This window comes from Anastrepha ludens, chromosome 3, assembly GCF_028408465.1.
Source record: "Anastrepha ludens isolate Willacy chromosome 3, idAnaLude1.1, whole genome shotgun sequence".
NCBI lineage: Eukaryota > Metazoa > Arthropoda > Insecta > Diptera > Tephritidae > Anastrepha > Anastrepha ludens.
The window spans coordinates 5032720-5046609 of NC_071499.1; the positions used below are offsets into that span (position 1 = coordinate 5032720).

The 13890-nt window shown below is 37.9% G+C and overlaps 1 protein-coding gene across 1 annotated transcript in view; it reads left to right on the forward strand.

Annotated features, from left to right (window-relative positions):
* Positions 1-13890, forward strand: part of LOC128856419 (neuronal acetylcholine receptor subunit alpha-7) — a 356900-nt gene that overhangs the window by 232221 nt on the left and 110789 nt on the right. Inside the window, exon 5 of the mRNA XM_054091719.1 lies at positions 11242-11351. Coding sequence (XP_053947694.1) covers positions 11242-11351 — 110 coding nt within the window. The remainder of the gene's footprint in view (positions 1-11241; positions 11352-13890) is intronic.

Consider the following 13890-nt stretch of genomic DNA (forward strand, 5'->3'; position numbering starts at 1 on the left):
GAAATGACTCAGCCATCTCGTTAAGAGATGTGCGGCATTTCATGGCTACCTTGGAGGTTGTTGACTGTTTTGTGAGGGATTTTATCGCCACCTGGCTGTCAGTGAAAATGTAGATGTCATTTCCGGATATTGCATCACACCAGTGTCGCGGCTTTCATTATTGCCATCAGTCCGAACTGAAAGAGGAGCCGAAAACTGAAGGGGATCCCCAAATGCTCGGAGTACACACCTCCGCCCGTCCTACCCTCGAGCTTTGAGCCACCTGTTTATACATGGATAGACTCGCCCTATCTCACATCGTCCCGTTCCCACTCTTCCCTTGAGGGTAGGAGGGTCGTGAACGTTGTATTGGCAAGTGTGGGCGGTAATGCATAGTCCACCAATCCGAGAATCTCCGAAGTGCCAGCGAGGATTTTGCCGTGACCGTAGCTCTTATTTTACCACTAACTTAGAGTCTTCAGCCTTATTGCCGTGCTACGCGCGATATATTTTGCCTGCAGATCTACCGGCAGGAAGTTTTTCTCTTCACCGGATGTAGGGGGGAGAGACTCCTCATCCTCCATAGCGGAGAGATCAGAGTGCTCCCCCATATCCTCTAAGTTAACCCTTTCAAAGAGTTCACCAACCATGCCGGAGTTGGATGCCACCACATCGTTGTCTGTGACAACCTCCTTCGCCTCTGCGGATGTGGTCGTATTTTCTTCGGAGGTGCTCTTGCTAGCTACATCCTGTCTGTAGTCATGGAAAGTTTGGAAGCCAAAGTTTATCTTCCTTTTGCTGTTGGCGAGTGGGTGTAATGATTCCTCGTTTAGGATTATCACGGCTAGTCTTCTCTTGCCATCCACTTCGTCAATCTTTGCTACCTTCCAGTCGCTGGTGGATGAGGGATATATTAATATTTTTTGCGATAGCCAAGCTGCGACCAAGGCCCTGACGATGCCATGGTGCAGATTCAAATCGGGCATCTCCTGTAAGGCGGAGATCAGCTCTCTTGGCCGTGCAGGTAACATTTATCTGATCTGGATTCTAGGACATAGGAACATAAAGATCAAAGACTTTTTAGTTTGAGTCACCAAATAATAGTTATCGAAGTCTTAAAAAATGTTTCTTTTTACTTTTATAATTTTTGGATGTCATTTTGGACTTTTATAATTTTCCCGTGGCTTTCATAATTTTCCAATGGCTTTTTTAAATCTCTCCCATCAAATAATTATTATTCTGGGTCTCTGATTATGTATTAAGATAATTTCTACACTTCGACAGTTTTGACGGGCTCGGTTAAAAGTCTGTTTATAATTAATCAGTAATTTTTTTATAAAACTTGTCAGAACTAAAAATTGCATGCAAGTATGCAAAGACTGACTCAAGAAACGATACCGTAAACTACTACTTTTAGAATTACATTTTGTTGCGAAGATTTTAAATGAAGAGTTTAAATTAATTAAAACTCATTGAAAAACCGAAGTCCCTGATTTCGCTGCTTTCGTTAGCGATTTAACTCTTATTCCCTTTACCCAAAAATCTTCAGTGCGAGAGCTTACTTCGATAATTCATTGACGATTTCACAAATCCTTATCTTCAATTCGAAATGTAGTGCAATTAATATTATCAACTTTAATCTGCGCAAGTTGCAGTTTGAACTACAAATTCTTCTGGGGATCATTAAAATTTGGTTTTGCATGTCGTAATTGGATTTGCATGTCCTTCAAAAGCATTTTCAAGCGGTCACTCGCTGTTTAGTTCTGCGCATAATAAGATTACGCTGATCCAGTACTACTTTCCTAGTTTGGCCCAGGCCCGCCTTAGTACTTGGTGGAAATATATCTGTGGTTTACATCCTTCAAAGATGTTTCAGGCTAATATTAGTGTTCTCTTACAAATGAAGGTCCTACAGTTTAAAGCCGTCCCCAAACGGTACCTTTTATGTGTGACATTTCTGTGACACAGATGCATTTGGAGATTCATCATTGCCAGCTAAGCCGCTGTTAGAAATCAGTTTTTTGATGTTTTCTATCTACAGTGAGCACCAAACATTACATTTACTATGAACAGGCCAAGTTCAAACACCTATAAGAAATACATCACAGTAATCAAATCGGTATGCCAAAGCCTAAAACTCCCTGCTAGAATCATTAGTACTTGTAAAAATACAACACGAAACCAATTTTCAAATTTTTCATATATCAAAAAAATTGTATTCACCGTAAATTAATTCGGTTTCTCTTGATAATTTTGAATTTTTTCAACCGATTTATAATTTCAAGACAGTTTTATAAAGAGAAACATTCAAATATTCAAATCAGGCAATAAATTTTGAGTTTTCTTTAGCTAGTTTCAAGTTATAAACAAAAAACTTAAAAAGGATGCGCGTGTTATTACACTATGAATTTATTGTTTATAAAATACTTGATCAATTGTTTATCCAAAAGTTACGTTAAAGATAACCTTAAATTACATTGCATTTTTTATTTGGTATCACAGTGTAACTTATCTTCCAAGGCGCAGAAATTTTGAATCTCAGCACGACAACTCATCAGCAAGAAGGCAACCCAGCAAAAGTCCCTTGCAGGCTTAGTTGCCTAAGCAAAACAAGAAACTACGAAATAACAAACTTTCTCAAAAATCACTGCTTCTGAAAAATAGCTTTGAAATAGTAAAGTGATTCACCAAGATTACCATGAAACTTCACACGCTTTTCAACTCACAACAAAAAGGACTCAGCTCAATGGCGCTGCCCAAAAAATTAACTCAAAGCCATAAGCAATAAGCGTTGAAATGTAATAGTCTTCTCTGCGCTGACAATTCCTGAGCTACAACAAGCACTTTTTCTTTGAAAAGGGGCGATTGGAGTGCCAAACTGGCAGCTGAAAGACAGATAAATGAAAGAAAGCCATGATGAAGGTTGGCAGGCAGAAAGGAAAAGGCGCAAGCGAAAACGAAGGCTTTGATGCTTGTATCAAAAGCGCCAATTCACTTGCTGCTTAGCAAAGCTTGTACATATTAGTTGTCACACAGTGAGTGACAATTCAAATCCAAAGCAAGAAAGTGTTGCATGAGAATCCGAGGAAAGGAAAAAATTAAAAAAAGCACCATTGCAAAACAACTACAAATCCGCAATTCATTTAGAAACCTAAGCAGCTTTTAACGAAATTTGATGATGATTCGGGATTTTTACACACTCCCACTTTCATTACACGGCCTTCGAAATGAAAAATTCCAAATTGCTAGACAATTACACAAATTGACGTTCATTTCTTGCTGAGCCACTGCCATCTTTCGCCAACCAGCTGCGCCAAGCTCTACGCATTAACGTGGCACAAATCTCTACTTAAGCAATTTTCAAATGGCATTGCAATTACTTTTGAAAGCTCAATCGCTCACATATGCTCGCACTAATACAAACCTACACACACACACGCGCACACCTATGAGCGATGAACTGTGCGCGACGTTGCGTATGAGTAACATAAATTATTTGTCACTTAGGCGTCTAACTGCTCGTTAGTTCTTATGCCAGCAGCTTACGCCACACTTTGCATTTACATGCCATTTACTTTATTAGTTTTACAACAATAAAACGCATAACGGTGATGTGTCAGCAAGATTTCTCATATTTCTTTTGTTTTCGCATGTTTAGCAAGTACCGATCATTCATTCAGGAATTATGGCGTGCAAATTGCGCACAGGCGTGAAATGAAATGTGGCACATGTGCCAATAAGCGGGTGTGAGCGCATAATACACATTTTCTGTTACAAACTATTCTATGAATTGAGCGCAATGCTATTACTCATCTTTCGCTCATTTGTGCCCACTTTGTGAAATTTTCGTAATTTACTCTGTCTTGCGGCAGCTCATCTCCGATTTGCTCGTTTCATTTGCAAGCCATACAAAGCGGTGTTGATGCTGTTTCTATTTCTGCGGCCTACATGGCCTCTATGGCGATTTTGAGGCGAAATGCTTTCCATCATTCCAGCCACCCAACTGTGCCGCCTTGTAATTTGTCTCTTTGGACTTCCTTTTGTTCTGCGGTGCTGCTTAATTGTTCATCGATGTTTGCTGGTTTCCATTTTAGTTTGCTTTGCCAAAATTGCTTTTTGCGGAAATTGGAAACTTCTTCTTGCCGCTGATGCTGATATCTCTTACACAGTTTGTCCACCAGCAAGTACAGAAAGTCATAAGTAGGTAAACTAATAGGACTATGAATAAGTTCGTGCGGTTTTACAACAGATGGCGTAACTTGATTATTATTCCATCGATCCACATTTCCAAACATTCATTGGAGAGCTACTGTCGTAAGGCACAAACGTCAGTATAAGTTTTTTATTTGAAGCGTAAACAACAATATTTTTACCACACTTGAAAATGTCGAATTTCGTGCCAAATAATGTGTTTTTGCGGGGAATTCTTCTTCATTATTTTAATATGAAGAAAAAAGCAGCCGAAAGTCATCGTATCTTGGTGGAAGTTTATGGTGAGCATGCTCTATCTGAGCGAACGTGCCAGAAGTGGTTTGCACGCTTTAAAAGTGGTGATTTTGGCTTGGAAGATGAAGAACGCGAGGGTGTGCCGCCAAAGTTCATGGATACCGAATTGGAGGAATTGCTCGATCAAGATCCGGCTCAAACGCAAGAAGAGGTTGCAAAAACTTTGGGAGTTGATCAATCAACCATTTCCAAACGTTTAAAAGCCATGGGAATGATCCGAAAGGTAGGCCATTGGGTGCCGTATGAATTGAAGCCAAGAGACGTTGAACGCCGTTTTATGGCATGCGAACAACTGCTTCAACGGCACAAAAGAAAGGGTTTTTTGCATCGAATTGTGACTGGCGATGAAAAGTGGGTCCATTACGACAATCCAAAACGTCGGGCAACGTATGGATACCCTGGCCATGCTTCAACATCGACGTCGGCGCAGAATATTCATGGCCTGAAGGTTATGCTGTGTATCTGGTGGGACCAGCTGGGTGTTGTGTATTATGAGCTACTGAAACCGAATGAAACGATTACGGGGGATGTCTACCGACGACAATTGATGCGTTTGAGCCGAGCACTGCGAGAAAAATGGCCGCAATACGCCGATAGACACGACAAAGTTATTTTGCAACATGACAATGCTCGGCCACATGTTGCACAAGTGGTCAAAACATACTTAGAAACGCTCAAATGGGATGTCCTACCCCACCCGCCGTATAGTCCAGACCTTGCGCCATCCGATTACTATCTCTTCCGATCGATGCAACATGGCCTGGCTGACCAGCACTTCCGTAATTACGATGAAGTCAAAAAATGGATCGATTCGTGGATTGCGGCAAAACCGACCGAATTTTTCACAAAGGGAATCCGTGAATTGCCAGAAAGATGGGAAAAAGTAGTAGTAAGCGATGGACAATATTTTGAATATTAAATTTGTAACCATTTTACGTCAATAAAGTTTCAAATTTCGAAAAAAACCGCACGAACTTATTCATAGTCCTATTAGTTTGTGTGTTTATACGAATTTAATATTCGCTAAGATTTTTTTTTTTTTGATAAAAAGTAAATTTGATTTTTTTAGTTTTTCAATTGCTTGCCACACAAATTCACACACACAAATGCCAAGTGGCGTGCACAAACACTCGTCAATGTATTTTCAATCAAATATAGGCCTAAAATGTTCGCCTTCTCTCTTCACAGCCATGCCCTACTTCTGTGCAAAGGCTTTCCGTTTCACCACTTGATTGCACGCGGTTCGCCATTTAATCACAAAAAACCGAAAGCCACTTGAAAATTGAGAAAATAATCACAAAAAAGATTCGTGATTATAATTCAGTGCTGCACTAGTCGGCATCGACTTAGTCCTCGACCAAGTTCCGGCTAGCAAACCCTTTCGCGCTGCCTGGCTTTCATGTGCCATTAGTGCCTTAGTCACACCCATCCATTAGAATTGCAATTGTGTATATTTGTACGAGCGGGTAACTACTAATATCCATAGTTGAAATCGAAATTAGTGGATACAACAACAACAGCAGAGAAACTGCGCTTCCAAACAGCGCCCGTTCATTTTCGCTTCTTGCTTTAACAGAAATTTTCCAAGTGCTGGTTGTAGCAATTTGCCCATTTTGCATTTGTTTATAATTTGGCGGTTGCGCCAAATGCCTTTTGATTACTTCTGGCAACATACTTATGAAATTGTGTTTTAGCGAATGCAGCAACAAACTATTAATAAAAATTTGTCGAAATTAGGCCGCCGTAATGGCGCATAAAACCGAAGTGTTACGACTAATTGTGTTAGTTGTTGCAATTTAGATCAGATTTGAAGTGAAAAGAATTGCAGAGTAACATAGACTGGAAAAAATAGAATTTACACGAAATTGGTGGGAAAACTCGACTAGTGTGGCATAAACGTTTTGTTAAAAGGAAAAGAAGCGAGGAGCTTTAGCCTTAGTGAACGCTCGTACGCAATCTACTTTCGAATTTAGTGAAATTTTCCGCATCCGAATAGAAAAACTTTTGCACAATGATTGCTTTAAATTGTGCGCGACAATCAGTCAAAATATTCCGAACTTGACGGAGACCACGTCTAGAATGCTACTCTGAAGCTAATAATAAATTTTCGAGTACATTTCTTTCCCGAAAGAATTACCTCTAGAAAATCATATCCAGTTCGCGGGCGGTATGCGATTCTCTACCTCTGCCAAGAGGCATGGCCTATACACATTTGGAATATATGCGCTAGCCTAATAACAAATAATTGTTTTAAATAAATTCAAAAAACGTTGCAGTTTTAAGTGAAGTTTCACAGAAATTGGGCCAAAGAACGGATTAGATCATCTCGACGGTGGGAAAAAATGGCATCTCCCCTTCAGCTGTTTAGCATAGAATAGGAAGACATGAATGGAATTTACTGTAAAGTTTTCCACTCGAGCTGTTTTCATATCATTCTCCACTTCGATAAAAAATCCAACTAATATTCATAACTTAATTTCAATTTTCGTATTGTTGCCTTCATTAATTAATCTATATGTGATTTTAGTCAGCAGAATTCAATATGCAGTCATACGGTATGAAAGCGCTTTTAACAACTTCAGTCAGAAACCAGCATTACCAAATTTACATAAAGGAGCTAGAAGAGTCAAATTGGTTTATACAATTTTCCCTAAAATATTTTCAATGGAACCACACCATCTTCCCATCGAATACAATTTCCAACTACAAAAGAGTAGTTTGCAGCTTAAAAATTTCCCCACATTTTTTAGTCCTTCAAAATTGTTGGAAATAATACTTATAGTAAAAGTGCAGACGGGTAAATTTTTTCCCATTTCTCCTGGTGGAAGTTAACTTTAATTTTTCCTCTCGCGTATGGAGCTCTTAAGACTTCCTTCTAAAATGATGTAAAACAAATTACGATCCCAATGAATAATTTCGATGTTTTTAACAAGATTTTCACTCTCCATTTAGATTTTAACTCTCTTTGATATATCGGACAGGTATGGAGGTCCCACGTGCAGCAAGCCAAAGCTCACAAAGAGCAATAGTGGCAAAAGATGATGGCGATGCATACATTCCAGCGCTGCTCTAACATTTCAGTACCAATTTCATAGAATGATTTTTCTTTTGCCTCAAAATAAGCCTCAATTTCAGCGATTACCTCTTCATAGGTCTGCGAACAGTCAGTAGTCGCTGGGAGTAAAATCTGGCGAATACGGTGGATGTGGGAACAATTCAAAGTTCAATTCATGTAGTTTTCCCATTGTTTTTATTGACTTGTGACACGGTGCGTTGTCTTGATGAAAGAAAACAGTGAGCAAACGCGGCACCCACTTTCTCATAGTCAAATGCTCATCCAATATAAAGCCAACTCGTCCGTTTGCTATCTTTACGATGTCAGCTAACTCACGCAACTTCACTTCGACGCAACGATCATTCAAAACGATTTTGTGGATTTTTTGTTTAATATTTTCTCATTTGGACGTCCACTGCGTTGTGCATCTGCGGTGTCTTTACGACCACGCGACCACGTTTGAAGTCAGCAAACCATCGGTTTATTGTTGTTTCTGATGGAGCGGAGTCCCCATAGAACGCCATTACTTGGCTTGAACGGTATTTTCCCCAACAAGAAACAGTGTAAAATTAAAACACAAAATTATTTTTCATCCATTGTGTTGCATATAACAGAAGAAGCGTCACTCTTCGCACAATAACTCACAAACTAATGCATAGAATAGTCACTGGACTCATTCCACTATATCTTTTAGCCAAAAAGATGGCAATCGGTGCAGCTCTAAGGCTTGCTAATCTACTCCATCTTAAAGAAGGCAACCTTACAGAACATGTAAGTATTCTGGGTTCCAACCGCAACTCTCCGTGCCTGACAGTTCACGATAAGATGGAAAGGAAACTAGAATTCCTCAAAAAATTCTAAGTGGTCATTAGTGACCGCTCAGCGTGGAGAAACAATGAAACACTCCTAAAATAGGGCGCACAGATGTGGTTTACTGATGGGTCCAAAATGGAAGACGGTAGTGCCGGGGCTGGAATTGTCGGACCACATTTTAAAAAAGCAGTTGCAATGGGAAAAACCACTTCCATTTTTCAGGGGGAGGTGCACGCCTTAGAGCTGTGTGCCACAGAATGTCCGAGAGGCACGCGCAGTACCAATATTGACATCCTCTCTGACAGTCAAGTAGCTCTAAAATCGCTTTATAGCTTCTCATTCCAATCAAGGTTGGTCTGGGAATGTTTTAAACTCCTTGACACCCTAGCATCAAAAATCGTTGTTACCTTGATGTGGGTTCCTGGACATGAGAGGCACGAAGGGAATGAAATTGCGGACACTCTAGCGAAAAAGGGGCAAACACTTCCTTCATAGGTCCTGAACCTTTCTGTGGGGTAACAACAGCTTCAATAGTGCCTTTCTACGTGAGCAGGAACAACGAGGCCTAATCGATTACTGTAGAGCCCGATCGGGCATGCAACAATCGAAAAGGTTCATGAGGGAACAGGACATGAAACTTTACACTGAACTACTAACAGGACTCGATTCTTGTAGACTCTGCAAAGAGGCACAAGAAACAGCAGAAAACGTTCTATGCGACTGCCCAGCAGTGGCACGACGCAGATTAAATTACCTGGGAAATGGGGTTATAAATCCAAACCTCCTGGTAGATATTAAGCCTACAGCAGTGTTAGAATTTATTAATAGCCTAAACATGTGCGAGTAGGCTACATGGCTACCCTATATGTAGATTTATTCAGGTCGCAGTGCACAAATAGCCAATCAATAATAACAATAAATGCATAGAATATCATGACATTTTAACAGCATTCTTTTTAAGATTAGTACTAACTGAAAAAGAGGAGAATGCAATAAAACTAGGAACTTTTCAGCTATCTGTAGTCGAACGACAAAGTCGCACAAGTCGATTTGCGAAATTATGACATATTTCTGTTTATTTCTCTGCTAGCTTGTTTCAGTAAACAGTCTTTAAAAAAATTTCCTACTTAAATCCCCCGTTGGACACAAATATTCGAATGGGCATCCGGTTCTGGTCTATGTATTTACATGCATTTGTATGGGAATATGTGGCAAATGCGCCACATTTATTACTCATTTTAAGTATCGCAGGTACATATTTTTAATTTCTTACCTTTTGCATTGGTTTTGGCAAGCTCTCCTACAGAAGTAAAGATAATCATTGAAAATATTTTGGTTTGTGAAAAAAAATCGGTTTTGTTCTTCCTTTTGACTAATTTCGAAGAAGAATGCAGAAAAAGTGTTGATTACAATGGAATTTATGGTAAAATATGAAGTGAAATTTATTTTTGGATTCGGTAGTAGGCACGCAAAGCATGAACAAGAAATTTTTGAGTGCCCTTTACATACTGGATTTTTGCATACAATTCAATAGGAACGAGTATTTCGACGAAGTTTTTGGACCCCTTGTAAACAAAGACGACAATCTCACTTCGCTGGGAGTGTTTTGGCTACGGATTGGATTATAATATTCTTAAGGATAGTAAATATGATTCCATAGCCAAACGAGTAGTAAATTGAGAAATAACGACTGAATTATTTATATGATTTCGATATTTGCAAGGATCAATGCATTCAAAAAATTTCGTCTGGCATAACTTTTTCCGAGCCCATCAACTTCCTCGCAAATACAAAACGTTGCATTAGTTGACACCATACGGCACAACAAACGCTGCATTCCACCAGAAATGAAAAAGGGCAATTTTCGCCCAGTGCTTTAGTCATTGTTTGGTTTTCATCAAAACCTTGTTAAAATCAGCAGCTATGTACCAAAAAAGACGATAGTGGTTAATTTACTTTACACCGTTCATTATACCAAACGATTGTGAAGGTGAAGCAAAAAGCCCATCGCCCTTTATTTATTTTAATGCACTCAAAGCGCCAGACTGATGCCCAATTTTTGCAACTTCCTTAAGCTACTTTATGACACTCTACAAAATAACATTTTTCAAGTAACTATACGGTGTGGTGCTCATACACAATATTAAATAAAAGAGATAAAGCTTAGAGCCAAAAATATATTTTTAACCTGACATTTTGCTCTACAGACTCAACCTGGTACATCTAAACTGATCACTTGCTCAGGCAAAGTAGGTTTTAATTTTGCTCAGGCAAAGTGGGTTTCAATATTCAACTACCATCGAAAGAAGAGATTTTTTTAACAAACACTTTTCTTATAACATAATTAAATGATCAGCAAAACAAATATTTTGGTTTTTTTTTTTGACTTCAGATTCGTCAGACTCCAAATTTGACACCAAAACAACAAGAAAAGTCTGAGGGAGTGTATTTAAGAGGTAAAGAAATAGGACATAATATCACAAGCGCGGTTGAATGGGACAGCTCATCTTTATATCTGTAGAGACTCAAACTCGAAAATCAAATTTTATTTTTTTTTTAATTTCATGTCTTAAAAAAATATTATTTCTTACTTATAATACTTTTTTTTATATGAAGAGGACTTTATGTGAAAACCTCTCTTTATTTCTCTAAAGACTAAAACTCGGCAGTCAAATTATAGTTTTTTTAATTTTAAGCTGTTAAATGTCTTTAAAAATAATTTTTATTTTTAGTTTTATTATTATTTGTGTTTTTTAGTAGGGAGAGGATTTTACGCAATTTTTTCACAAAACTCTACTACTCAGATAGTTTGCGTGTAATGGAAATTTAGAATAAAGAAGACATACTATAACTAATTTGATTCTTTTTTATCTTTCATCTCTCCCTAGGAATGGAATGACATGAATTTGCGTTGGAACTCAAGCGAATATGGTGGCGTCCGAGATCTACGAATTCCGCCACACAGACTGTGGAAACCGGATGTGCTCATGTACAACAGGTGAGTGGAACTTTTATAAATTTTAACAACTCATAATTTTTTATTAATTTTTGTTTTTATTAATTTTTGTGACATTTAAAATGAAACCGAGTTCAATAGCAATTGCGATTTGCAATTTGTAGCCTGGATAACGGAAATAACCAATGAAGTAAATTTACTAATTAGGCTTAAGGCCGGCGGGCCAATTAGATGTCCTAAATTCAGTAGTTTTCGCGAAGCGTTGTAGGATGAGAAACAAAACAATTAGCCAAATGAAGTTTTGGGGATAGTTTAATATATATTTGAACTAAAAACAAAATTTGTACAATCTCCAACAATATATTGTAAGCCGAGTTATCAATAGATTCCCAGAGCGCCTTGCCACTGAAGTATCCAACTTCTGTACAAGATACAACTTGCAATTTTCATCTGAAAAAAAAAAAAAAAGATTATTAATTTTGATGTAATTATCTTCGATGTGAACTACGCAAATTGGGAGAAACACGAAAATTCGAATTTTTGGGGAAGGTAGAAAAAAAAGTGGTTTTTCAAGGAAAAAAAAAACTCTTCAACTGGGTAAAAAAGTCGCTTAAAAAAGTTTTTGGATGTTTTTTAGTTCACATAGAAGATAATTACATCAAAATTAATAATCTTTTTTTTTTGTTTTCAGATGAAAATTGCAAGTTGTATCTTGTACAGAAGTTGGATACAGGCGCTCTGGGAATCTATTGATAACTCGGCTAACAATATATTGTTGGAGATTGTACAAACTTTTTTTTTTTAGTTCAAATATATATTAAACTATCCCCAAAACTTCATTTGGTTAATTGTTTTTTTCTCATCCTACAACGCTTCGCGAAAACTACTGAATTTAGGACATCTAATTGGCCCGCCGGCCTTAAGGTACTTGACCACCTTATAAGTTTCAAAAAATTAAATTTTTTTTTTTTACATTTTTTCAATCCTTATACTTTTAAAAATCATCACCTGAAACTGTTTTTTTAAATTCGAATTCTAACAAAGTGAAATCAGTGAAAATGTGCAGGCGCATCCTGCACTCATTACTTGCTGACTCAGCTGAAAGAAAATAGCAAGTTTTAACTTTAAACGCGTTTTTCCAGAAATTACTTTTTTTCGAATGGCGGACACTTTATCTCCGAAACTGCTTAGCCGATTTTAATGATTTTGGTCTTGTTTTATTTGTTAAGATGTTTTGTATGCCAATTTACCACATTTTGCAAAAAAAAAGTTAATAAAGTATTGCTTTTTAAGCATAACATTGTGAAAAACAGGGGTGTTTTCTTAACTTTTTTTCAAACATCCGCCATTTTTTTATTATATTTTTTTTTTGTCAGTTTGTGGTAAATTCTCACGCAAGGAACCTTCCTTTTGAAAATTTTGTTTCTCTCTTTTGTTTTAGAATTACCATTTCTAAGATTAACTGTCCGCCGCAAGACATGATTTTCTTCAGGCCTCGACTTTGGCGCCTCCTGGATATATGTTAAAAAAAGAAATTTTAATAAATCAATTTTTTTTTGTATTATATAAGCTCTAAATAAAAATTAAAAAAAAAATTTATTTTAATATATTATACAGAACATGAAAAAAAAATTATTGAATATGTTGTACTTTTTAGCTTTCCAAGGTGGTCAAGTACCTTAAGGAAGTCTTATATTTAGCCTCGATAGGTTAGCGGGAGCGCAATAGCCGATCATCCCAGGGCTCGTGGGTTCGATCTCACCATTGTTGTGGCCCTGAACTCTTCCAATTTTCCTCTTGTATCTCTTTCTGCTTGGATAATCTTTATTTCTAATTATTCTACCTACCTGCCTTTCCGAACAAACAATCCAAATCCTGTTCATAATTTTCTATAAAACTCATCACTCGCAGCCTGTGCACTTCTGCTGCTAAAAATAACTAAAAAAGGTAATATAACCTCGTCATAGCACCAGCGCGCCGATAAAGTAGTCAAAAAAGCTAGTGTACAGGGTGACACAACAAATTCATGTACATAGTAGCGCTGTTCTTACGCAGCGATAGATTGCAGCCCATCACTTAAGATCTACAACGGCAGGTTAATCGCCTACTTTGCTAAAATACTTACTTCGATTATAGTAATCAATACAAGTCACCTCGGACGCATGATTGCTAAATCGACAGTAAACGCGGGCCATCAAACATGAGTTGATGAAACAAAAGTCGCTCCTCGACAAACAATGGCGAACCTTCGTAAGACTGTAGGTCCCTTCATTTGTGGAAAACATCAAGGACCACACCATAAACAGGAGGAGAAGCTCAACCAAAGAACTAAAAGGGATGTAAGCCTCAATTACTTATATGTACTTATTAGGCCGGGTCGATTTGTGGGGAGGCAAAAAAATCGCCCATTGCTCTGTGAAAATCATATTCTAGGGATAAAAATAAGGAACTTTGCCAAAGGAACCATACCTCTAAAACGAATTCTGATGTCCCCCAATTTGGGTCGAACTTTTTAGTTTCTTTTCTCATGTAAAGGCAAAAAATGGAGATATTTTGAAATGATTATATGGGGAACCCCCCA